This window comes from Leopardus geoffroyi, chromosome A1 (assembly GCF_018350155.1).
Source record: "Leopardus geoffroyi isolate Oge1 chromosome A1, O.geoffroyi_Oge1_pat1.0, whole genome shotgun sequence".
In the NCBI taxonomy this organism is placed as follows: Eukaryota; Metazoa; Chordata; class Mammalia; order Carnivora; family Felidae; genus Leopardus; species Leopardus geoffroyi.
In genome coordinates this window covers 121,514,111-121,541,767 of record NC_059326.1, presented here as the reverse complement: position 1 = coordinate 121,541,767, position 27,657 = coordinate 121,514,111, and the positions used below count along the sequence as shown (strand labels likewise).

Here is a 27,657-nt window from a genome sequence, read left to right as displayed (position 1 = left end):
GCTCCTGGCTCTGAGCTGTCAGCACAGAGCTTGACAAGGGGCTCAAACCCACGAACCGTGAGATTATGACCTGAGCCTAAGTCAGACACTTAACCGACTAAGCCACGCAGGCACCCCCTCATAATACTTTCTTAAATTGTTACATAAATCATATTTTGGTTTCATGACCAACATTAACCATCAGGGGTAACTGAGTGAAATGGCAAATTAATAAGGACTTCAAGTACTCTCAATTACACCGGAACACCCAACCACAAATGCATAAATTGGAATATGTGTCAAGTAGACAGCAAAATACAGAAACTACAAATCACATGATGTTAGATAACATGTTACACTGCCTAAATTCTCAAGATTACAACCATCCTTAACCAATTACTTTTTCACTACAATATAAAAGTCACTCAGTAGACAAAATTACCTTAGAAATTACCAAAAATCTTACCTATCTAGTTAGAATACTAAAGCAGATTAAAAAGTCTTTTGTCCAGAGATAGCACCATGAATAAAAATATACTAACCATCCTCAATGTCTTTCAGGAAGAGGTTGCAGATAAGAAACAAACAAATTTAAAAAAAAAAAAAAAAAAAGCAAAAAACAAATTCAGCTTAATTTCATCATTAAGTTGGGTATAGAGCTATACAGTGGAGCTTAAAACACTTAGCAGAGATTATAAGATTAATTACTGGCTCATTTAAGCAAAGTGAACTGCTATGTTCAAAGATGCATAAAAGCACATTCATCTGTCAGCAACCTAGTCACATTTACCTGGATGTTCACAATAGTTCCAAACTTGCTGAAGTGTTCATTGAGTTTAGTAATGTTGTTTAATTCCTGAGGGATCTTCTTGACTTCTAATTTGGTGTTTGTATACTGATTCTTTCTCAAAAATCCTGGTTTACTCTGACTGTTATTCCCTTGCCTGAAAGGAATATTAATAGATCTTGATTAATTCCCCCACCTTATGCCTAGCCATCAGACAGGTCAACAAAAACTTTAAGTTTATATGTATTAAAGTGTCATTTGTAAGACATTCTTACATTCTTCAGAAATCACTAAGTAATTTTCACATCGTCCTTGTTACATGGGAACAGAACAGGTATAGAAAAAGAAGACTGAAGAGCAAAAGATCACAAAAAGAGAGGCCCAAATGAGATTAAAACTAATAGGCTAAAAAGATCCGCCACAATTACCAAGGAGTCTAACTTTAAAGCAAGGAAAGAACATCATTTTTTTCAATGGTGGGTTTTTCAACTTCTGTAAAAGTACAGAATACAAGTTACTAATACCTATTATATTAGTTACTAATACAAGTTACTAATACAAGTTACTAGTATCTATTACATTCTGCTCGCTCTTCCCATTTTTAAGATATTCTAACGATGCCTTGGGGAACCCTAATTTTGAGACACAAAGTTTTAAAATCACTGATTAATGACCACTGTGAATTTTACAAATTTACTAATGCAAACAAAAACAACAAATACACCAATTAGAACTACTAAGTAGCAAATTGTCTTACTTTCCCAGCCAAGGTTTCTTTGTGAGCGGCCCTTCCAAACCACTTATAGCTCTTTTTCGGCTATCTGGTTCAAGAACTACTCTGGTTATGTTGCTATTAATTGAAACAGGAACTGGTGGTTCAGTCTGGATGACAATGTTAGCAGCTGTTGGAAACAAAAATTAACATTACTAACAATGCATGGTACCTGAGGAATTTCAAATGATTACAATATATAGCCTAAAAGCTAAAAAGCACAGTGAATAGCACCCAGCTACCATTTCCTTTTCAGAAATGCTTATTTACTGTCTCCTCCTTTTTCTCCTTTGTTAAAAATACAATATTGAAGTTTAAAAAGTCATAGGCAGCTCCAATGTAAAAATTGATTCAGAAAAGGATCATCAATGGTTGGAAAACAATATTCATCAGTGAAACGGTGTTAGAGAACAAGATATTTATCTGGTGCCAAAGTACACCCCACAAATGATGACTTTACAATGGAGAGATCTACCAATTATCATCTCAGACAAGCAATCAAACTTAGCACCATAAACAGAGTGAAATTATTTGTACTGTTTGATGTGATTTAAAAAAAGTTCACCTGGACAGGATATTAAGGAATTATGATTTTCTTATGTGTAGCAATGATATTGTGCTTATAAAGGACGTCATATTCTTGGAAGTAAAATAAAGTATCTACAGGGCACAATCTCTGCAATATGCTTTCAAGTAACTCAGGGAAAAAAAACCTGAAGGGAGAAGGAAAGAAGGGATAAAGAAGAATGTGCATTGCGCATACAAAAGCAAGCACTTAGGCCCAAAGGTGACAAAACTTTAATAAAGGTGAATCTAAGTAAAGGTATTCAGATGTTTATTGTATTTCTTTTGATTTCCTGTGCGTTTAAAATTTTTCAAACTCAAAAGTTGGGAGGAAAACCCAAAGCCCTTATTATAAATTGCTATATTTCATTCACAACAATTAAAACTAAAATACTTAAACTGACATTACAATGGCTTATCTGTGAGTGGGAAGAGGTGTGAATAAAAAAGTAAATAACAACACAAAACAATGCCTGATACACTGTGAATATTCTCCTTAACTTTAAATGACTCTACCGAAAGTAAAATCAGCAGCCAAAAACGACATGTAGGGCTAGATGCTGGGATAGGGATGAGAGTGGGGGGTAATATGCGTGACAATCGGGGAAATAATGATGCAGACTTAACATGTATTTCTTTAGCAGCTGCTATAGCTCAACAATTATATTAGACATACGTGTAAATCAGTGAATAAAATAACTTTGATCTCTGCTCTATTAGGGCCTTTATTTTCAGAAGGCAAATGGAGGAGATAGCAATTGTGATGGTATAATGCATTCTAGAAGCTGAGATGCCATTAGATCTTCCCTAAAATAGCTTGATTACCTTCTAACATTGCCTACTGCTTTCCTTTACTGAAGTGCTTTATAAAAAAAGAAAGAGATACAGAGCTAGAGGCTGGATGACTTTGCCAAGGTGAGAAACCAAGTCTGCTGTACAAAAACCACATTTCTTTTTTTTTTTTAATTTAAAAAAAAAATTTTTTTTAATGTTTATTTCAGAGACAGAGACAGAGACAGTGTGAGTGGAGAAGGGACAGAAAGAGAGAGGGAGACAGAGAATCATAGCAGGCTCAAGGCTCTAAGCTGTCAGCACAGAGCCCGACACGGGGCTCGAACCCATGAACTTTGAGATCATGACCTGAGCTGAAGTCAGACACTTAACCAACTGTGCCACCCAGGGTCCCCCAAAGACCTCATTTCTATCTGAGTGAGGTTATCCACGAATTACTGTATATGAATGCAGAGAAAGACCAGACTAGCAACAAAGGAAAAACTTGAATTTTTAAGACTCTGATCTTTCCACTAATTTCAAGTAATTTGGTAATAATATATGCATTATAGCATAGAAGGTAATAGTATACTCTTCAGAATTGGAATGACCTGGGTTCAAATTCTAGTTCGGCCACTAAAAGCTGTGTGACTGTGGGCAAATTTCTTTAACCTCTCTAATCCTCAGTGTCTTTACCTGTAAAAAGAGAATTAAAATAGTACCTCTTTTAAGGAGTTGTAGGAAAGGAAAATAAGAGATAATAATACATATACAAAAGCATTTGGTTTCATCTTGACACAAAACTGTTAGCTTGCAGTAGTAACAATGATATTAATGGCAGTAAATAAAAGTTAATAAATAAAATCAAGACAGGAAAGAAGGTAAGAACACGAAAATAGTCACCATATAACTAAATCAGAAAAACATGTCGGGGGGGGGGGGGGGGGTGCCCGGGTGGCTCAGTTAAGCATCCAACTATTGATCAGCTCATGACCTTGCTGTTTGTGGGATCAAGCTATGAGCCCAGCTCCATGCAGAGCCTGCTTGGGAATCTCTTTCTCTGCCCCTCCCTGACTCGTGCACATGCACACACTCCCTCAAAACAAATAAATAACCTTTTAAAAAATGTTTTAAAAAAAGATAAATACTGTCAGGATGTCCCATGGACAGTCATTCAAATTAAAATTAAATATCAGAAAACCAACTATAGTAAGAAAAACTGGAACCTCATCAAACTTTTTAACCCAACTTTTTTGTTTTCAGATTTTTTTATATTTATTTTTGAGAGAGAGAGAGAGCACAAGCCACCAGAGTACACGGGGAAGGGACAGAGAAAGAGGGAGACACAGGCTCCAGGCTCTGAGCTGTCAGCACAAACCCCAATGTGGGGCTCAAACCCACAAACCATGAGATCACAACCTGGGCCAAAGTCGAATGCTCAACCGACTGAGCCACCTGGTGCCCCTAAACCAACTTTTTTAAGGGAGGAGAAAGGAGGACATCAACCCATATTAAAGGTAAATGTTTGCGTTTAATTTTTAAAGGTTTATGACTATGCTCTGTAAAGATCCTGACATATGGTTGTAATCATAAATATTAAAAAAGGTCAAATAATCATCTTATTGCAGTATTTTAGATTCTCAGTTATTAGTGTGCAACACAGCTCTTACGATACGAAGTAGGCCCTGAAGTGATCAAATTCTTTGAAGGCAAGGGACCATGTCATTTCATCTTTCTTTACCTAATATCTAGTGCAGTACCCAGTAAATAGCTAAAACAGGCTAAAGGTATACAAAAAAAGCAATTAAAAAAAAAAGTATTATTTTTATTTTAAAATAAATATATTACAATTATAGCTTTATTTATTTATTTTTTTTATTTATTTTGAGAGAGACAGCCCAAGTTGGGGAGAGGCAGACAGAGGGGGAGAGAGAGAATCCTAAGCAGACTCCACACTGCCAGTGCAGAGCTTGACGCAGGGCTCAAATTCATGAAACTGTGAGATCATGACCTAACCAAGGGTTGGACGCTTAACCGACTGAGCCACCCAGGTGCCCCTCTAATTATAGTTTTAAAATAAAATGTGGAGACAAAGTTATTCAAAAACATTTATTTGAGATGACTATAGAGCACTCTTCAAAAGGACAGTGTGTAAATAATTTTGGACCCTAGTGAGGTCTGAAATGCTATACTGAACTCCTGTATAACAGTAACAAACAAAGGCTGAGGCATTCTCACCTCTTGGATTTGCATCCATATCTCCAGATGTTAGACCAATCAGGTTTGGGCGCTGTGTCTGTGTTCTGGAAAAGAATTGCCTGTACTGAGATCTACCAGAACTGGTAATACTAGGAGCTTCTGGATTATAACCATCTGGTTCATATGTATCTGGGGGAAAACAAAACAACAAAACACATAACAAATAAGAGAGTAGTTAATTTTTCATTACTATAAACAACTGCAAAAAATGAATTTTTCTTTGACAAATATATCAACCTATACATACATACAAATACACACACACAAACACACACACAATCTGAACTACAATATATATTAATACACCTGTTAGAAGTGAAAGAAATAAAAACGCTCCTGTCTCAATACACAGATACACATATCTGTTCTTGATTACGGAGATATTTCCAAATTCATTTACCTTAACTAGCCATTTTTGTCCTATGTATTAATCACTTAATCCAAACATCTCTTAAATATTTTTAAGAGAAATATGCACATATATGAATACTATATATAAAGGACTGTTTGAGTTTCCTCTGTTATCATGTTTCACCAATTTCTAGGTACTCTTTTTTTTTAATTTACATCCAAGTTAGTTAGTATATAGTGCACTAATGAATTTACGAGTAGATTCATCCCCTGGGTAGAACACCCAGTGCTCATCCCAACAAGTGTCTTCCTTAATGCCCCTTGCCCATTTAGCCATCCCCCCCACCCTAGGTACTCTTTTAAGTAGGGAAAAAAATAGAGAAAAAAATCAATCTACTAATTTGCTTACCTACATTTTTTAAATGGAGATAGAATAGCTGCTTTCATACATAAAACATTTCAAATGTTTTATTTCAAACAGCTAAAAAAATTTTACATTTACAAATATAATCATTATGTTACTACCAACCACCCCATCAATACCACTTTTATCACATTCCTTTTGTTTTCTCTACAACTAAATATTTAATTCTTAAAATTGTAATGCTAAATGGCTATTTTGTTAGTATTAAAAAAATTCTGAATATGTTCATCTCTAAGTGGTATATATCCTCTTCATCCTACATAAAATGAAACAAGGGTTAAGATTAAGACACTGGTTTTCACAACTGTGATTTAGAAGTCCTTGTGTCTCTTTTTCTTCCTTGGTGGAAAAATGCTCTATGGCGTTCATATTAAGTTTCAGCTACAAAGTAAGAGACATGCAGATCCTTACTAATGGCCAATCAATATGATTCAAAGTATAAGATCAGCAAATTATGATAAAAAAGTTTTCAGTTACCACTTGGTAGTCTTGAAAGAAAATCTAAAGCTGTAGGTTTTAAAGCAGTTACATAATCAAATGACCTTGTTCTATAATTCCTGAGAATACACAGAACCCCTAGAAACTCAAAAGTCCTTTAGACAGTTATGATGGACTCAGATCTAAAGGGAAAGCAAGAAATGTTAAAAACCTCATGAAACACCCACAAAGCACTCCACAGGTCTTCCAAAGGTACACATAAGTAGGAGGGAAGAGTTTTCCAGAAATTACTACATTATACACAGCCAGGTCATACATGGATCAGAGGGAAAAAAAGATATGCTCATCCGTGATCAGCAAGAAAAACAGATGTTTTTGGTTTGCTTTTTAAAAAATTATCCTAGTTTTTCTTGTAATGTGTAACTGATTAGAAAATATTCAAGTAGATATTCTCTTCCTATTTACTGTATTAGAAATCAGTTCAAGGAACTACCATGACTTTTGTTACTGAGGCACTAAAAGTCAACATAGAGGACACCAGAGATGACAGACACACAGGAGGCCTAATCTAGCAACCACTAGGGACAAATCAAAGAGGCAGAGGAACAGAAGAGAAAACTACCTAAGAGGTTCAGTGGGAATTTGTGATGGCAGATCAGGATGCCAGTCACCACGCAGGCTGGCAAGCTATGGTACCAAAAGATCAGAGGGTGGATGGCCGGCCATCTGTAGCAAAGCTTACCTGGGACCAGAGGGGTGGGGCTGGACACTGAGGTATGGTACCCAATGGAGGATCCCATGAGGTTTCGAGGTGGCACCAAACGAGCTGCCAACAGAGGAGGCGGTGTCCCCAACTGAAGTCGCTCAGATGCAGCAGCACCATGTTCACGAGAGTACATGGGCTGTCCTACAGAGGAAAGAATAGGAGGGCAGCTGGGAATGAGAGTCACAAGCTTCTCAGGGAATGATGTACTTCCTGAGACTTTAGCCAAGAACAGAGAGAGTACACCAAAATGCCAGTCGAGAAAGGTATTACTGATATTCTTCCTAACTCAAGAAACAGGCACATAACCAGTTAGGATGCACTGAGGTATAAAGAGTGAGAATTAGGCAGTATGATTGCATAATCTCCATTTTTCACAATCTTAAGTGGAACAACTATATGCTAATTGTACCCAAAACTGAACAGTCAACCATATCACACTATCAGGTAAAGGTGCCCTGAGCTATTACTTGTGTACAGTTTTGTATCCAGCAAGACATGTAGATTTTTGAAGACTATCACATCTATTAAAAACAAAAACTCTTCTCCTCAAAACCACATAGTTTAAGGTTGACACAAAACATACTCCCATATCTGGGAGCAGAAAAAACAATAAAAAAATTAAAAACAAAAAAACAAAAAACACCACAAGCATATCCTCACAGAAAATGAGAAACGTTCAAAAAGGAAAACACTAAACAAGACAGTGAAAACTTGTTATCCCATGAACAGGTAGATAACAAGTACAAAGAAAAAAAGGACAAAATCCGAGATAAACAGACCAACTACTGTATGTATGAAATTACCTCAGATACTAAGAATGACTTTTGAAAAAAAGCACATTTAGAGCTTACATATATTAACACAAGAATCTCTGACACAATGAAGTCAAATTCAATGAAGTCAAAGAAAAAGATTTAAAAGAAGTACCAAGGAGTAGGCTTTTTTCTTTCATTGGACTCTTAATAGTATCTGTTTTACTGACTACCCCATGAGACCTATTTATAATGTTTACTCAACACTTTATATTTAAAGTCAGATGTTCACTATGTGGCACAAGATAAGTGAATTTAGAATTTCTTTTACACCTGATAAATTTCCTTAACAGTTATAAAATTCCAAAGATTTTTTTTAACTTTTTTTTTTCTTAACGTTTATTATTGAGAGACAGAGAGACACAGAGCATGAGCATGGGAGGGGCAGAGAGAGGAGACACAGAATCTGAAGCAGGCTCCAGGCTCTGAGCTGCCGGCACAGAGCCCGACGCAGGGCTCGAACTCACAGACGGCAAGATCATGACCTGAGCCGAAGTCAGGCGCTTAACTGAATGAGCCACCCATGTGCCCCTCCAAAAGATTTTTAATACACTTTTAACAGAACAAACCACAATACGGCCACTTGATTTTATAGTAAACATACAAGAGAAACAGATGTACTAAATTTTACTACCCTCTCTTCCTACGTATGAAGCGAAGGAGGTGACAAATCATATTGTACAGCAGACCACAAAACTGTATGCTTAGCACCAATTCTTTCAAAATTTGCATTAAAAAAGAATCTTTTGATCACTACATTGCAAAAACAACCTAACATATCATCAACGATCTGAAAATAGTTGTAGGAACGACCAACTGGACAGAATTTCCTGCAGAATGAAGGGGTGTGCTAAAGAGAAAAATGGGCAAGTACATTCTCAGTCCATACAACTAAATTTTTGACACAGCACTCAATGTACCAAGTATACTTAACTAATAACTGTCTTAAAGTGAAATGAAAAGTTAAAGGCTGATCTGCACAATGTCTTCTTGTCAACATGAATGACAAAGAACATGCATTTAATTTTAGAAAGATGGTTGTTTATTCAAATGCCGCCTGATGTTCTTCAACAACCCTTAATGAAACAACAGGTCTAAGCAGTGATTACAAATGGCTGCTGAAACCATGAACAACTTTCAAAATGGATCAATCAGGATGAAAACACCTGTACACGTTGATCAGCATTTACAATACAGAAAGGAAATATTATGTACATCATAAAATACTGCAGTAGGAAGTACATCAATAAAATATTCATGACAAAAACAAAAAACAAACAAATGTGAATCCAATGCCTCCAAATTTAGCCCCCAATTTATAGAAAACCCAGAAGATAGAAGAATGTGTTAAATGACACAAGGGGATGTAACGTGCCAAGTCCAGAATGTGAAAACATTCTTCAGGACAAATGATCAGTTTCTTTAACAAATAAAGGTCAAGAAAAAACAAAACAGAGGTACGAGAAACTGTTATAGGTGTAAAGACTTAAGAAATACATCTTCTAAATATAATATGTAACCTTGTTTGGATCCAGCTTCAAATGAACCAGCTGTAAAAGGACACCTACGATACAATTTGGAAATATGAACACTGATGGCATATTTGACAACAGTAAACTTACAAATATTTTGGGAGTGTAATAAAGTACTGTGATTGTGTGTTCAATCCTTACCTTTCAAAGATATACAATGGAGTTTTTACAGATGAAATGTTTTGTTTGGGGCTTGTTCTAAAATAATCAAGTCAGGGATGAGCTATACATGAAGCAAGATTAACTCCATATGTTGAGAAGCATTGAAGGCCATGAGTACCTGAAGATTCCTGCAGTATTTGCTTTCCTTCTTTGTATATTTGAAATTTTCCATAAGTTTTCTTAAATGAAGTATGTTACAATAACTGTGAAGGTGAGCTGATCACAACTTATATTCATTAATTTTAGTTCTGATCAGCACAGAGTGAATGAAGAATTTCAAAGTGCAAACACTCCAAGTTCATGCTCCTAAGTTTTTCATATATTTTATATGCCTGACAGCAAAATTTTCAGTTTTAAAAAATAAAGTTTATTTATTTTTAGAGAGAAAGAGTGAACAGGGGAGGAGCAGAGAGAAAGAAAAAGAATCCCAAGTAGATTCTGTGCTATCAGTGCAGAGCCCAAAACAGGGCTTGAACCCACGAACCATGAGATCATGATCTGAGCCGAAATCAAGAATCAGACACAACCAACTGAACTCCCCAGTTTTCACCTTCTTAATGTTAACTCTAGTCAGCTGAAGGTAGTCTTTATTCAAATAGAATTTTTAGCTACTCTTTGTAATTCCTGATTTTGTCTTTAAGAGTATTCCAAGGGAAAAAAAATCTTAAGCTTTAAACTAAAAGCTCAATTAGAAAACAAAAAAGCTACACCTTCCAATTATTGGCCATATTGATCATGTATCTTCAGTGTTAGAATCCAAGGTCCCTGGCACACCATCTAAAGTTCCAGGGTCTAAATGATGTCTGGTACATAGTAGGAACTCAATAAAGAGTGACTTAAAGAAGCGATGAAAGTTTATTAAAAGTATCCCAATGACAAGTATTTTGGATGAAAATCTGTATGCTGAAATGGACAATAAGATAATGAATGCAAGACAAAACAAAGTAAAACACAAGGGGAGAGATGCCCCAGACAACATTCAATGACTCTATCGGATACGAATAAATTTTCTAGACCTCAAAACCCAAGATTCTGCACCAAGAAACATTATTTATGTATTCCACAGAATTAAGTGCAGAATCTCAAGTTTAGTAGGTGTACAGGGCTTTAAATAATTTTACACAGTCGGTAACAGGAAATGTATTTTAAGAAAGATAATTTACATAAATTCATTTGGAGACTGACAACTGCCTTCAACCCAAAACATCAGTCTGTAGAATACAGGATGTTATATTCTACTATTACTCTTGCACACCCTCGTTACACTGAGCTTAGCTATGATAAAATGTATCTACCACATCTTCTTCAGAGAAACATAAAAAAGAGACCAAATTTATTTAAAAAAAAATTTTTTTTTTCAACGTTTATTTATTTTTGGGACAGAGACAGAGCATGAACGGGGGAGGGGCAGAGAGAGAGAGGGAGACACAGAATCGGAAACAGGCTCCAGGCTCTGAGCCATCAGCCCAGAGCCCGACGCGGGGCTCGAACTCACGGACTGCGATATCGTGACCTGGCTGAAGTCGGACGCTTAACCGACTGCGCCACCCAGGCGCCCCAAAAAGAGACCAAATTTAAAGGAGAAAGGGGAATATATTTAAAACTGGTTCTGAAAACCAAAAAATTATACACTGAATTGGTTATTTCAAATTTGGATAAAATGTCTTGAGTACCGCAGAGGACAGGGGTGATTTTAATGTGTGTTATGATATTGCTCTCTTTCCATACAATTCCATCTATATTCCTTAAGTCATTTTCAGAGTATCTGTGACATTTTTAATGCAACAAAACAACATTTCAGAATTTCTTCTAAACTATATCTATTTGACAACACCTTTTAAATAGCATTACCAGAGGCCATATATACCCTACCCAGTTATACAGTGAAGATAATTCCTTTTCTTTTAATACTCAATTGTCCTATTCCAAAACAAGTAATAATCACAGGCTGGATGTTTTATTTTTGACAGAATTAGTTCCTATGTCACCTGTATTTCTGAGCCACTCTGTTCATCTAGTTACAATGGCAAAATGTGCTGTATTTTAAAAAACACATTTCTTTTCCACTATTAGATTTTTAACTTCTTACAAGAATCATTTCTTACTCATCTGTATATTCCCAGTACCTAGCATTAGGGAGACTCCTCTATTTTTCCTTCCAAAACCCCAGATTTCATTTTTCTCTGTATATCCTGGGTTTCTACGGACATAATTTTCACAAGTAAATACCATTTGATATGCTGTATTCCAGTTATAAACATCTTCTGTGTTGTGAATTTTAACGACAACAAAATATCCATAATTTATACCTTTCCAACTTGTTAAACTTTGAGAGCTCAAGTTCTCTAATACATTTTTTTACTTTGTTTGAAGTGAAGTTCTAATTTTTTGGGAAATTACTCATTATACTATTAAGGAAAATATACGTGAACAATTTTAAGGATTCAACTTATATCTAAAAGGAAATTAAAAAAAAAAAAAAAGCTATTTTTAAAACAACTAAATACAAAGATATAAAAAATTTATGCCTAACAAACTACACCAAAAAAATGTTTAACTGTTTACATTGTAATCAGAAACTTTCTCCTATGTTTTCAAATTTCCCTATGAATTTTAGAATCAAATTTTAACTTTTAAAAAAGGAAGAGAGTAGTTTGCATAGCACAAAGAGTTTTAAATTGTCTGATACGAATAATTCTGTAACTTTCAAGACATCTGTTTGCCAACCAACTAAATCTCTTCAAGACACTGGCGCGTATATGGGACTATCCTCTAAAGCAATAATTCACAAACGCCAAAAGGAAGCTATCACCTTTTACTGGTCTGAGACAAAATGAAGGGAAAAATTAATATTTCATAAAATGAAATATAAAAGGATTGTCCTTTATTCTGGTACTGTCTTTTTTTATAAATAAAAATGTAGTTTTTAAACAGAAATATTAAATTTTTTCACATACAGTTTCTTAATGGGGGCAAACAAGAAGTTGCTAACTATACTGCTCCTCCAAATTTTCTTAAAAATGTTACCAGCTTCTGAAAAGCAGTTACTAATATATTAACAAAATATTCTTGCTTTTAAAAACAGAAAAATGGGGGCATCTGGGTGGCTCAATTGGTTAAGCATCCAACCTCAGCTCAGGTCATGATCTCACAGTTCGTGGGTTCGAGCCCCACATCGGGCTCTGTGCTAACAGCTCGGAACCTGGAACCTGGAACCTGGAACCTGGAGCCTGCTTCAGATTCTGTGTCTCCTCTCTCTCTCTGCCCCTCCCCTGCTCACTCCGTCTCTCAAAAATAAATAAATATTAAAAAAAAATTTTTTTAATAGAAAAATGGGGGTGCCTGGGTGGCTTAGGTTGGTTAAGTATCCAACTCTTGATTTTGGCTCTGGTCATGATCTCATGGTTACGAAATCAAGCCCTGCATGAGGCTCTGTGTTGACCCTGAAGCCTGCTAAAGATTATCTCCTTCTCTCTGTCCTTCTCTCCCCTTCACACCGTCTCTCAAAAAAACAAACAAACAAAAAAAAAACACACAAAAACTTAAAAATAAAAAATGGTGTTCAAGTAAAATGAGGTTAGATACCTTGTTCAACTTTGCTCTCAAGCATGTAGCACAATACCTGGCACATAGCAGGCATTCACCAAATACTTGCTCAATTAACAAACATCTAAGTCACTAAAATAAATGGTAACAGTCAGATTTTTATAAATTAAAATCAAAGTGGAATTTTTACAGAGTCACTATGTTAAATTTAACAATATTAAATGGTAATTGCCAGACTTAGAAAAAAAATCAAAAACAAAGAATTTTTATTGTGAGTCACAACACTAAATTCAACACTAAGAAAACGTGCCATCTGCAATACACTCTCAGATGAATAATCTGTTTTTTGTACTTGTAAGTCCAAAAGCATTAACTAATAATGTTAAGAACTCAATTGGGGGAAATAAATGATACAGGACTGATAAATGCTGAAGCCAGGTAACAGATGTATATAGCAGTACATTATACTATCTTCTTTATTTTTACATTTAAAATTTGTCTAATTGAAAAATAAAAGAAGCAGTAAAACAAAGATGCACTAATTAGAAGACTATGAGAGACTAAGATGTTCTGTTCTGAAAAAGCTCAGCTGAACATAAACTTAATATACATGAAAAGAAATCTAACAGGAGGCCTATGGACAATTATACATCATTATGTAAGAAATGCTTTTTGGTCTTGTAGGAGTTTACAACAGACCAATAATGTGCCCCATGTACTTAGAAGATGTGGGGTTTGAAAGAAGAGAAGAGAGAGAGCACATTACTAGGAATGAAGACAGGAAAAGAAAGTTGAGTCAAGACAGGGACACAAGACAAGATATTAATGGCCTAACCAGAAGATGTATGTGAGAGCACAGTGGGATTACCTATTATATAAAAGAGAAGCTACAGGGAAGGGTTCATCTATAGTTTAGGAGAAAACTGTGGCCACTACAGAATTCTCATGTCGTGAATGGCTTTCTTAGGAAAACTAGCAGCACTATGTGGTGTGACTTAGGGGGAGTGAAACATAATGGGAGTCAAAAGGAGTACAGCAATAATCCAAATGTGAGGTGATTCAAGTGTGGATGAGGGCAAAAGCCACAGTAGGAATAGAGAGAAACGGATACTTCAAAGAAAAAGAGAAAGGATTTTTTTACTAACTAGATATAAAAAAGCAAAGCAATGAGTCAATCATGTCAAGGTTTCAATTCTAGGTGACTAGATGGCTGTTATTTCAATTTATAAAGACAGGGATAGTGGAGGTAGAGACTTAAAGAGAAGATAATTATGTTTGATTTCAGAAAAGTTAAAATTTAAGCAGACAATAATAACTACAGTATAAAAACTAACCACTACATCTAGCTTACTAGATGCCAGGTACTATTTTAGATACTTTACATACACATATTCCTTTATTCCTCAAACACTCTTAATGAGGTAATATTATTATTCCCATTTTACAGAAGAGAAAATTAAGATACAAAGAAGTTAAGTAACTTGTCCAAGGTCACAAAGACAGAAAGTAATGGAACCAGGATTTAAACCTGGGCTTATTAATTACTTTGAATTGTCTCACCATGGTATGATAAAGACGAAAAAATGCCCGACAAACAGAACTGCATAAAAGATGAATTTATCGATAAAGTGACATAGCTCTGTAAAAATTAAAAACTCACAACCTGACATTTTTAACAACTAATTACGTCACTTTTATATCAGGGAAATTTTTTAAAAAACTTTATATCAACTATAAACAACAAAGTCACCTAAGAAAAAAGAAAGAATTAGGACTGAAGAACAACATATTATAAACATAAATGTTATAAATATCCTAGCCATTAAATATTACAGTTTAAATGATGTTCGCTATCTTCACTCCAGCATACAAGTTAAATAATTATTAGGCATATTTTATCTGACCTTTTGTATATTCTTAGAAGATAAGCCTTGTGCTTTAGAAATTCAATCAGAGGTAGAATTTTTTAACAGAAGCTTCAAATAAATTTCCTTTAGAAGAGAATAAAGCTTCAAAAGAAATGTCCTTTAAGAGATATAAATGTTGCCACCTCCTCTACAGGAAACTTCTCCAGTACAGAAGGCCTTGCCCTTCTCCTCCATGAACACACAAGTTAATACACAACTAAATAAAGAGCATAACCACATAGTAAACTTCCTTGTGAATACAAATATAATTTTTATATGGCACAGTCCATAAGAAGAGAAACAAATTTTATTTTTTAAAAGGATAACACTGAAACTTAAACTTTTCTAGACCCTAGCAGTTTTAAGTCAAGCAGTATTTACTTACGTTCTGATACTGTATAAAGGAGGTTCTGGGGTAAAGGAGGAGGTAGTCTTGCTCCCACTGGCGCAAGATTGGGCACTGCACTTGTCCCAGGCTGGTCACGGTTGTTTATCAAGCTTGACTGTGTTATGGGTGGTCCTAAGAATTAAAGAAAAGAAAAGAGAAGAGAAGAGAAAAGAAAAGAAAAGAGAAAGAAAAGGAAAGAAAAAGTTAGAACACTAATGTTTCCTAACTAATAAAAATACTATGCTAGTACTAATTTGGGTAGTCATTATTAAACTACCTACTTTAGCTTAGAACAGAATAAAGGAATTCGATAAACACATGCTTCAACACTCTGAGTTGCAGTATTAATTAAGATGACATTTCAGTTCTAAAACAGACAAAACAACTCCAGGGTACAAAAAAACAGGATAGTTACCTCTGGAGAATGGGAGTGAAAAATGGCTGAGAAGTAACTTGAACAAACTTTCTGGGATAATGATAAAGTTCTACAGAACTCAAGTTCTACAACATCATGAACATGTTTAAATATACTGATTGTCTGCAACACAACAGGAAATGCATCAAAAATAATAATGGGCTGGGGCGCCTGGGTGGCTCACTCAGGCGTCCCGACTCTTGATTTCAGCTCAGGTAATGATCTCATGGTTTGTGAGATCAAGCCATGCTTGGGATTCTCTCTCCTTTTCTTTCTGCCCCTTCCCCAAGTGTGCACATGCACGCTCTAAGGAACATATAAAAATAATAATGGAAAAGATAGAAAGATACATGACAAGAGAAATATAGTAAAATATTCATCAGAAACCTAGATGGTGAGTATATAGGTATTCAGTGTATAATTCTTTCAACTTTTCAGTTTGCTTCAAATTTTTCATAGCAACATGGAAAAAATGACATTCTTGGATTTCACTATTAAACAGAAATGTTCTCACGTATCACATCTTTTACTGTGAGAATTTCTATGTATGAAGATGTCTTTATATCTGGGGAATAAAATCTCAACTTGAGCTTCACAATTGTACCATATAATTGACAATACTAAATCTGTGTATTAAATGTCTCCAAATCTTTATCAACATTAATGAAATGTGTTCTTTTTTAATTCCTTTTTTTTTTTTTTAATGTTTATTTTTGAAAGAGAGAGTGCAAGTGGGTGAGAAGCAGAGAGAGAGGGAGACAAAGGATCCAAAGCAGGCTCTGCATTGACAGCATTGAGCCCAATGTCAGGTCAAACTCACAAACTGTGAGATTGTGACCTGAGTTGAAGTTGGACACTCAACTTACGGAGCCACCCAGGTGCCCCATGAAATGTGTTCTATAAAGAATACTAGTGCAGGAAAGCTAGGTGATTGGTACATGGGTTCATGCTAAACTATTTTTGTCACTTCCTTGTGAGTCTACAATATTTTCAAAAATAAAGAGTTTAAAAAAAGAAAGCTGAAAAAGTACTGCTTAATAAATTGAATGGCAATCATTTTGTAAAATAACAATTTCTGGGGCGCATGGGTGGCTCAGTCGGGCGTCTGACTTCGGTTCAGGTCATGATCTCATGGTTTCTGGGTTCAAGCCCCACATTGGGCTCTGTGCTGTCAGTTCAGAGCCTGGAGCTTGCTTTGGATTATGTCTCCCTCTCTCTCTGCCCCTCCCCCACTCACTCTCTCTCAAAAAATGAATAAACATTAAAAAAAAATGTTTAAATAACAATTTGCCATCTCTTAACAATTGTTAATGTCTCCACATAGATATTTTGTTCTATCTTTGCACACATGTAAACTATTCACCAGTTTTTTCTAATTACCAAAAAAAAAAAGGACTTCAGTCTTGCTTCTCTTTTTGCTAAACTATCAACTGTTAAGAATTTTTAAATGATGATTTAAAAAAATTTTGTACTTGGGGTGCCTGGGTGGCTCAGTCAGTTAAGTATCCCACTTCAGCTCATTTCATGATCTCACAGTTCTCAGGTTCGAGCCCCACATCGGCCTCTGTGCTGACAGCTCAGAGCCCAGAGCCTGCTTCGTATTCTGTGTCTCCCTCTCTCTACCCCTCCCCACTTGTGCTTGCTCTCTCTTTCTCAAATAAACGTTAACATAAATAAAAACATTTCATACTCCATTTTGGTGGATGTGATAAAAGCATACAGTTCACTAAAAAATAAAGTAAAATAAACAATAAACAATCCTTATCAGTAAAGAGACTCACACTAAAGTACACACTAGTGAAATGATAAGACTTTTGGAATTTTACTCCAGCAAAAATGAGCCAAAAAGCGCACACACTAGGGTGGGGCAGCGGCGGGGGAGGGGGAGCAAGGTGGAGGAAATAAGACAAAAGCAGGTGAATATTGATAATCACTGAAGTTGGATGATTGTGCATGTGCTACACATATTATTATTCTACCATATTTGAAAATTTCCATAAAAGACTTTAAAAATTATTTTAATATTCTAGAACAGATTTTAAGACTAGGAAATTTCATTAACCAAGTGGCATGTTCTTTTTTCTGACATCTTCAAAACACTGGGATTTCTCAAGATGTTGTCAACTAAGCAAGATTTTGACTCCTAAGATTTTTTGAAGGTATCTATTCTTTATCTTTCAAAAACTTTAAATCTAGTGTCAAGTTAGCTAAAAGATGGGTTCTTCTAAACACAATTCTTTGCTAAAGAAAGAAATATTCAACGAACATATACTTACTTGGTATGGGAAGCACAACAGATGGTGGAGGCTGGCCATGTCCCTGGGGAACAGGAAGTCTCATGCTATGTCCAGGACCTGGACCTGGACCTGGACCCGGGCCGGGGCCGGGGCCTGGTCCTGGTCCTGGCATCGGAGGCATTAACATTCCAGGAGGTGGTGGAGGAGGAAGCCCAGGGGGAGGTGGAGGGAAAGGAATCATGCTTGGCAGAGCGACTTCATCAACAACCAGGGGATCATTTCCATGATCAAACTGACAAAGGTCACCAAGTACACAAAATCCTCTTTCTGTAAGAACAGAAGAACAATCTTATTACAATCTATTTAGAGTTCAGAAAACAAATAAAACAAGACCCTGAAAAGCCTACCTATCTGATTTACAAAGTATTTTTTTCTCCAAGGAATTTAAAGCTTTCTTAGTGTTACTTTGTTAATCATCACGTATCACTGAGGTAGGGCCAGATGTACTCTCTACTTTCTGAGACTACGCTTTGTTGAGATAGCAAGTAACAGGGTCCAAAACAGGCTACTAGCCACTATCAGATTAACCTATTCGCCATTAAGTTTTTGTAATAAAAATTCAGACTCAGGGTGCCTGGCTGGCTCAGTCCATAGAGCATGCTACTCTTGATCTTGGGGTCATGAGTTTGAGTCTCACACTGGTTGTAGAGATTACTTTAAGGAAATAAAAAAAAAAAAAAAAAATTCAGATTCAAAATAGCAAAGGCAGGGTACAGCAGGTAAAGGACTTAACTAGACAATCTAATTTCAACTATCTATTTTCATGGTATTATTCTAAATTCTACATTCTTGCTATATGTACAGTTTGAAACTTTAGTTTAAAATATTAAAGTGGAAGGGGTGCCTGGCTGACTCAGTTGGTGGAGCATGTGACTCTTGATCTCAGGGTTGTAAGTACAATCCCCATGTTGGGTGGAGAAATTACTTTAAAATAAATGTAAAAAAAAAAAAAAAAAAAGGGAAGAAAAAAAACATTCAATTTACTAGGTTATTCACTGCAGCATTGTTCATAATAACAAAACGTTAGAAACACCCCAAAAGCACATTAACATCAAATTAAGTTAAACATGTTTTTCTACATATAGAATACTAAAACACCTCAAAAAAGCATTAAGGAAGCTCTAGTATAGGACAACTGCCAGCAAATACTACTCTGTGAAAAAAAAATACATGCAGAAGAGTGTGAATAGTATACTAGCATTTATGTAAAATAGAAAAGGGGAGAATGTACATATTTATGTACACATATTCAGACTATGTTTGGAAAGATATATAAGAAATTAATAGCACTGGGGTGCCTGGGTGGCTTGGTCGGTTAAGCACCTGACTCTGGATTTCAGCTCAGGTCATGATCTCACAGTTCATGAATTCAAGCCCTTCATCGGGCTCTGCACCAACTGCTTGGGATTCTCTCTCTTCTTCTATCTCTGTCCTCCCCTGCCTACTCTCTCTCTCTCTCTCTCTCTCAAAATAAACAAACTTAAAAAATAAATATATAAGTAAATAAATAAATAAATAACATTAAATTGGCCTTAAGAGAACTCTGTGGCTGGGAGACCAGGGTGAGAATGAGATAATGCCTGAATTATTATTTGATTCTATTTCCCACTTAAAAATGAATAAAATGTTGGGGCGCCTGGGTGGCTCAGTCGGTTGAGCCTCCGACTTTGGCTCAGGTCATGATCTCACAGTTCGTGAGTTCGAGCCCTGCACTGGGCTCTGTGCTGACAGCTCAGAGACTGGAGCCTGCTTCGGATTCTGTATCTCGCTCTCTCTCTGACCCTCCCCCGTTTGTGCTCTCTGTCTCAAAAATAAATAAACATTAAAAACAATAATAATAAAATAAACAAAATGTAAAAATATATATTCTATATTTACAGGAAACATGTTAATAATGTCTGTGATTTGCTTCAAATAATACAGGTCCAGAAGAAGCAGTAGAAAAGCACAGATGAAAACAAAATTGCCCAGGAGCTACTAACTGCTGATGCGAGATCACGGATATACTAGGGTTAATTACATTGTTCTGTCAACATTAATATTTAAATATTTCCATAATAAAAAATTAAAATACATACACACCTAAATACATACATACATTCAAATGGAAAGTCAGCATATTAAAATTTTAACTAAGTTATAATGCTTAACAAATTGCCACCACCAAACACTACACAAATAAATTACAATTCCTAGTGCCTACCAAATTTTGTGGTATACTGTCTGAAGTAACAACAACAACAAAGAAATGAATGGATGACATGTGAACACCCTCTTAACCAGAACCAAACTATTAAATCAAAAAAGCAAATAAGCATATACGAAAAGAGATTTTCCTCCTCATCCATCCCTTTTAACAAAAATCTGGATTAAAATGAAAAGGTCTGTAATATTCACATTTGCTTTACTAGCACTTTGGGGTACAATCTAAAGGACAATTTTTACCATCATAATCTCTGCATCGCCTCTTTGGTGGTGGGTTTCGACCAAAAGAATTGGAAGAGCTATGATTGTTATAGTAATTAGACCAACTCTCCGTTGTGTTTTCAGAGTGGTGCGCAGGTGCAATCACAGTAACAGTGCTGGGAATAGACTGTGCCCCAGAGGAGTACTGCTCAGAAGAGCTCGGAGGTGGTGCAGACACAGGCACATAGGAACTCTCCAAGTCGTTCCTTTCACTCTTGAACTTTGATCTTTCCCTGTGCTCTGCTTTAGAAACAAAGTAAAAACAAGAAACAACCGAGATTAGACATTTATGTTCTCAACCTATGATTCCTTTTTTCACAGAACAGGGAAAAAGAGAACACTGCAGTAAACTTACTGAGCTATCCGTATTTCAAAGTGTTCTCATTATTAATATATCCTAAAAGCAGGAGCATCAACAACGTGATGTATCTTGACAAGAGCTTATGTAAAATCATCTTTTATAACATCAACATCAGTACATAATGAAGACAGACCAGCTTCACCACTGAGAGTTAATAAGAAAGCTACCTAAGAAGTGACTTCCAAGAACTGACTTCATCCTGGTAATGAGTGGTTGGGATCCCAGTTAGTTATCTACCTACATTTTTATTTTTAATTTTAGAAACTCTAGGCAATCTTAAAGCAAATCAATTATTTTTAGTCAGAGGGTGGGGGAAGGAGCAGGTAATCCTCTTCCTCCAATGATAGCCCTGTTGATGAAATGACATTAGTTTCAATTATACAAAATGACTTTAAGCCTAGACATGTACCATGATATACTTATCAACAGCTTCTTTTTAGTCAAACTCAGCCCTGTCTCTGTAACAAAATCAGTATTAGATTTTTTGAGACATTTCTAGATTTTATATCGCTCAGACATGTTAAAGGTAATGTGCCTTGAAGGGAAGTTCTGGTACAGTTATGATAAAGGAAAATAAGCAATATAGAGTTTTTAGGGGGAAGCCTCATCTACTCACCAACATTCCTACTTGGATCCCGGTCTTTGCTGCGCCCTCTACTTCGGCTTCGGCTTCGACTCAGGCCTCGGCTCTTACTCCGGCTCTTACTCCTGCCTCTTCTCCAGTCATATTTCTCACGGTACAATTCATTCCGCTCGTAGTACCGGTCATAGTCTCTCCACTTACCATCTTCCCTTTTTTTCTCACGTGTCCTATAATGCACAGATATAAAAGCCATATATACACTAGAGAAACCAAGTAAGCAAACGAATCAGGAGTATGAAATACCCTCCCTGATTCATCAAAACTCGTAACGTCTTGCTTTTTTAGAAAGCCATAAAGCCACAGCACAACTCCTCTGATCCATTATATAATAAGAAAAAACATTCCCTCAAGTATACTGGGCGGGGAGAAATGAAAGAGGTGAATCCAAAGTATGGGGAGGGGTAGGGGAAAAAAAAGAAATTTACAAGTAGGAAAGAAAAAAAGGCTGAAATAAAGTTTTCCTAAACAAAAGAATAATTTCTGGATGGCAGGCTGATGACTCAACATATAAACTGAACTATTTGTAATATAAAATACTATGGATGATTTTAATAGTGAGCACCCCTAACCAAATGGAACATTTCATTAATATCCTCTAAGGAGACTACTCCCACCCCTGTGCTCTTGGGGAAAGCACATAATGATGACTGTTTATAAAAGGAAGAGAAAATATGACAAAGACAAAAAACAGAATGGAAGGAAGGTAACATTCACTTTCTTTAATCAGTTTAGAGAGAGAGGGATCAGTACATATGTTAAAAATCCCGTTAATGCCCCTACAAGGTAACTGAAAAGTGAATTATGAGTGTCTTCCTAATTAAATACAAACACAAACCTTCGTTCACTAGATTCTGAACGAGTCTTCTGGGGACTAGGATACTTCTTTTTTCTGCCATCTCGTTCTTCCTCTGCCGGCTCCTGAAATACCTACATGAAAGCATTCATTAGAAAGATCAGTCCTTCTACTAATTACGAAACACATCCACCTGATAATCTTTCTAACGAAAGAGAGGGCACAAATACACTGAAATACTGAAGTCAAGAGGCTCCTGGGCGGCTCAGTCAGTTGAGTGTCCAACTCTTGATTTCAGCTCAGGTCATGGTCTCAAGGTTTGTGGGTTCAAGCCATGCATCAGCGTGGAGACTTGTTGGGATTCTCTCCCTCTCTCCCTCTTCCCCTCCCCTGCTCGCTGCCTCATGCTCTCTCTCAAAATAAATAAACTTTTTTAAAAAAAGACGAAAGAAAGAAATATTGGAGGCAAATCACATCTAAAAAAGTTAGGCAACGGGGGGAGTAAAAAAGATGCTGAAATTATTTTAACAGTAATACACTAATTTTTAAATGTTAGTTTAAGGTAGAGAATGGAAGTGCAGGAGGAAAACAGCAATTAGTCCCTCACAATTAAACGGCAGAAACAGCAATTCTGCATTTCTAAGTATCATATGCAAAATGGTTCCTGTTTTCCTAATTATAAAATATACTCATAATTTGAGGGCTGTAGATTTATTTCATAGAAAATGTTTCAAGAAAAAATGGTAAAGTAAATAAGTGCCATAAACTACACACATTTCATGAGATTTACAGGAAAATGACATTGGAATTAATGGAAATATTGTCTTCTTTTACTTTTTTATTTTTATTTTTTAATGTTTATTTTTGAGACAGAGACAGAGACAGAGAGAGTGAGTGAGCAGGAGAGGGGCAGAGAGAGAGGGAGACAAAGAATGTGAAGGAGGGTCTAGGACGTGAGCTGTCAGCAGAGAGTCCAGTGTGGGGCTCGAACCCATGAGCTGTGAGATCATGACCTGAGCCAATGTCAGGCATTTAAATGACTGAGCCACCAGGGGCCCCAAGAAATACTGTCTTCTTTTTAAAGCCTAACAGTTAAGACTGACCAGAAATAACTTGTGATTTTATTTTTTTTTAAGATTAATCTCAAAACAAATATATAGCCTTTACTAGAGAAAGGTGAAATAAAGTCATTTGCCTTAGAGCTAAAACAAAGGTCCATCTAATGGAGAAGCTCACTTAACAAATAGGAGGTCAGTGAATGGAACAGATGAGAACAATTTAATAAAACTCAAGCAACATAAAATGGTAGCCACAATATGGCAACCATATGGCGCTGGCTAAAATACCACACATTTGTTAAGACTATATTTAAAAATCATTCTCTTTACCTATTTACAGGAAATACAGACTATATATATTACTCCCCTGGGATGCAATCAGCAAATCCAGATGGCAAAAACTCTACAGAGCAAAAGACTGAGTTCCTTCAACAACATAAAATTTAGGGAGAAAAAAGTGGGGAGGAAAAGAAGAATGAGAGAGACACACACGTAGGTATAAAGGGGGGATTTAAAGATTAAAATAAACTTAAAAGACATCAACTTGGAAGATCTTTTTCCTTTTCTGTATTTTGCAACAATTTTCTTGATGCACATGTATTAATTCCTAATGGAAAAAACTATTATTAAAGAGTTGAAAGATCCAAGAGAAATAAAAACATAAGGCCACCCAAAAACTTGGGACATGAATGTTCAGAGCAACATTATTCAGAACAACAAAAAAGCATTAACAACTTGTCTATCAACCCAAATATCCATCAACTCATAAGTGGATAAAGAAAATGTGGTACATTCCAAAAATGGAATATTATTCAGCCATAAAAAATGAATACATGATAAAACCTACATGAACCCTGAAAGCATCATGCTAAATGAATGTTAGTCACAAAAGACTACAAATTATATAATTCTATTTATATGAAATATTCAGAACAGCCAAATCCATAGAGAAATAAGTAGATTAGTGGCTGCCTAAAAGAGGGGTGGGGATTGGGAAAGAAGGGCTGGCGGATGATAGATTAATGAGTACAGGGTTTCATTTTTGGATAATGAAAATGATTTAAAATGGAGCATACTAGTGATGGCTGCACAATTCTGAATACGATAAAAACCATCACATTTGTACACTGTGAGTAGGGGAATTGTATGGTAGGGGAGTTGTATTTCAATAAAGCTATTTTAAAAAAGTCAGAGGGTGGGGTGCCTAGGTGGCTCAGTCGGTTAAGCGTCCAACTTCGGCTCATGTCATGACCTCACGGTCCGTGAGTTCGACCCATGCATCAGGCTCTGTGCTGACAGTTCAGATCCTGGAACCTGCTTCAGATTCTGTGTCTCCCTCTCTCTCTGCCCCTCCCCTGCTCATGCTCTGTCTCTCTCTGTCTCAAAAATAAATAAAACATTAAAAAAAATTTTTTTAATAAATAAATAAATAAGTCAGAGGGCATACACAATGCCCTTTTCCTTTAAAGAAAAAAGTTAAAATGGCCAGTCCTTAGATGGATTTGCAATTCTCTACACTGCTCAGAGAAAGTGCATCAACCTAGCACAGACCAGAAGTATGTGCTACCTCAAACCCCTTCCTTTCCACATCGTGTAGAAGAGTTAGGATAAACTACTTTACTTATACACTAGCTCAATAAGCTGTTATTTATGTCAGTGATGACAATTAAGCTGTGTATAAAATCTTAGAATACAAGAGAAATACCACATGATGTTATCTGTGGAGTTGTTACATGCAGAAGCTGATACCCATTTTTCACAATTTTCGAAATTAGAACTTAGTATGATACAAAATGAAACAGTGCAACAATTTGTTTTTTTTTAAACTGTTCTTTAGTAACTCAAAATAATGCAATTTTTCACTTATGTTCAAACCTGCTATCTTTCAAACAGATACTTCTAGTCCACTGAACTTCAAAGACTGTAGAAAAGGACAAATGGTGCAAAAATTGTAACTTATTTTAAAAGATTTAACCTGTACACATAGACCAAAATTTATACACAATCAAGTACAGCAGAAAACTTTCTTACTATTTCCATTACTTGAAGTAACATACTGAGAGTGTCTCCTATTTTAAAAAGATTTTATGAAACAATTATAGTGCATGAGCCAAAAACGAAAATGCGACAGTGGTTTCAACTGATTGTAAGTATAGCCACGTTTTGTTGTTATTTTGTTTTTTAGGTTTGTTTATTTATTTATTTTGAAAGAGAGAGCACACGTGCACACGAGCAGGGGAGGGGGAGAGGCAAGGGGAGAGAGAGAGAATCCAAGCAGGCTCCGCACTGTCAGCACTGAGCCTGATGCGGGGCTCAAACCCACAAACCGTGAGATCATGACCTGAGCCAGTCAAGAGCTGGATGGACGTTCAACCAACTAAGCCACCCAGGAGCCCATTGTTTTCTTTTAATGATGGATTGATTCAATCAGCCTAGCATTTAAAAATGGAGCAGAGAGGACAACTAAATGCAATACTTGCTTCTTAGATTGAATCATGTACTGAAAGAGAAAAAAACTGTTAAAAAAGGCGGGGGAGGACATTGAAAAAAAAAGGGGGGTGGTGGTACATTGTTGGGACAATGCATAAAATTGAAATACAAACAGGATTAAAGTATTTTGTCAAAATTAAATTTACTGAAAATGAGAATAACGAACATCGTTATTCTTATGAAGTACACAGAATGCCATGAGATCATAAGGTATCTAACTTACTCCTAGATTCAGAGCATGATAGTTCTGGGTGTGGATATATAAAGAGAGCATATGGGACAAATCTTCAATAGGTGAATAAAGATAGATGGTATACAGATGTTTTAGGTACTATTCTTATAATTTTTATGTAAACTTAAAATTATTCCCAAATAAAAAGTTTATTAAACAATTATAATAAAAACAAAAGTTGATAAATATTTCTGGATCATAACCAAAGTTCATGTGCCAGGTAGCTAAGATGTGTGTATATATACAAATCTCATTTAATCCTCAATGAGATAAGTATTACTATGATCATTATCCTGATGTGAAAATGAAGCAAGTAATTTATTTTAGAGCTATCATTTTAACTCATGCAGCCTGATTCTAGAACCCATAATTTTATAATACTGTGTTATCTGTACATAAAAAGAATCACAAATGGGGGCGCCTGACAGGTTCATTCGATAGAAGACATAACTCTTAATCTCAGGGTTGTGAGTTCAAGCCCCACACTGGGTTTTTGAAAGAAAGGAAGGAAGGAAGGAAGGAAGGAAGGAAGGAAGGAAGGAAGGAAGGAAGGAAGGAAGGAAGAAAATGGAAAAGAAAGGAGGAATTACAAATCAACTCTGTAAAAAGTTTCCCCTTAGTTCAAACAAGAACATTACCTTATATAATCATGCTTTTAAACTCCAACCGTTGCAAAAACGTTTTTTTTCTTTCATATGTTAACATTATAACTATTTATTTGTAACTACCTTAACCATAAAAAATATTCTGTGGTTAAAAAAGAGAAAATGGTTGGTCTATAATATGAAAATGTGTCACTTAATCATTTTTCTTGAGCTTTCATCTCACTTTTACTCAAACCTCTATATGTAACCAAGTTTTGTCTTTCTAAAATCACTAAGATTTCTCTGAATTTCTCAATATTCCTAAAATATTTCTTGGAACACTAAATAACATTTCCAGTCCAAAAAACTAAGAAGTTAACTAAGAAGCCCTGATAAAGAATCTGTAGCATGCCAAACACAGGAAAGTCAATCAAGAGATAATTATTTTTAAAGAGGTCAACTGCCAACTAAGAATGATACTAGGAATAGGATCTAAAAAGCCCCCAAAAGCAAAAGAAAACTTTACATTACCTCTTCTTTAATTTCTTCTTTTTCTTGGACTGGTGGTTTTGGCTCAGGCTTAACTGGTTCCAAAGGTGGAAGGTAGTTCTTGGTATAGAGACTTTCAAACAGTTTATCCACAAAACCTGAAGTTTCTAAGGAGAAGAAACAGTATTTAAACATTGCACAAACAATAACTGAAGACTGACAACACGCTCCTCGGCAAAGCTGAGGAAAACAGAACACCTTCCATACTGGCAGTGGAATCCAAAACTAAGTCTGTCTATACTTTATGAGGGAGATTCCCATGTCTGGGTTTTTAAATCCTTTGTACGTTCTTGCTTATGTACAAAATGATG

At 35.8% G+C, this 27,657-nt stretch overlaps 1 protein-coding gene across 4 annotated transcripts in view; it reads right to left on the bottom strand.

Moving 5' to 3' along the window:
* Window positions 1–27,657, bottom strand: part of RBM27 (RNA binding motif protein 27) — a 73,207-nt gene that overhangs the window by 26,415 nt on the left and 19,135 nt on the right. Inside the window, exons 3-12 of one of the 4 annotated variants that reach the window (XM_045492716.1) lie at window positions 27,329–27,453; window positions 22,476–22,567; window positions 21,614–21,807; window positions 20,616–20,879; window positions 18,150–18,437; window positions 15,456–15,590; window positions 7,088–7,252; window positions 5,112–5,261; window positions 1,524–1,668; window positions 770–923 (exon numbers count right to left, since the gene is read on the bottom strand). In XM_045492716.1, coding sequence (XP_045348672.1) covers window positions 770–923; window positions 1,524–1,668; window positions 5,112–5,261; window positions 7,088–7,252; window positions 15,456–15,590; window positions 18,150–18,437; window positions 20,616–20,879; window positions 21,614–21,807; window positions 22,476–22,567; window positions 27,329–27,453 — 1,712 coding nt within the window. The remainder of the gene's footprint in view (window positions 1–769; window positions 924–1,523; window positions 1,669–5,111; window positions 5,262–7,087; window positions 7,253–15,455; window positions 15,591–18,149; window positions 18,438–20,615; window positions 20,880–21,613; window positions 21,808–22,475; window positions 22,568–27,328; window positions 27,454–27,657) is intronic. The other 3 variants (XM_045492725.1, XM_045492734.1, XM_045492745.1) reach the window with 3 other exon arrangements.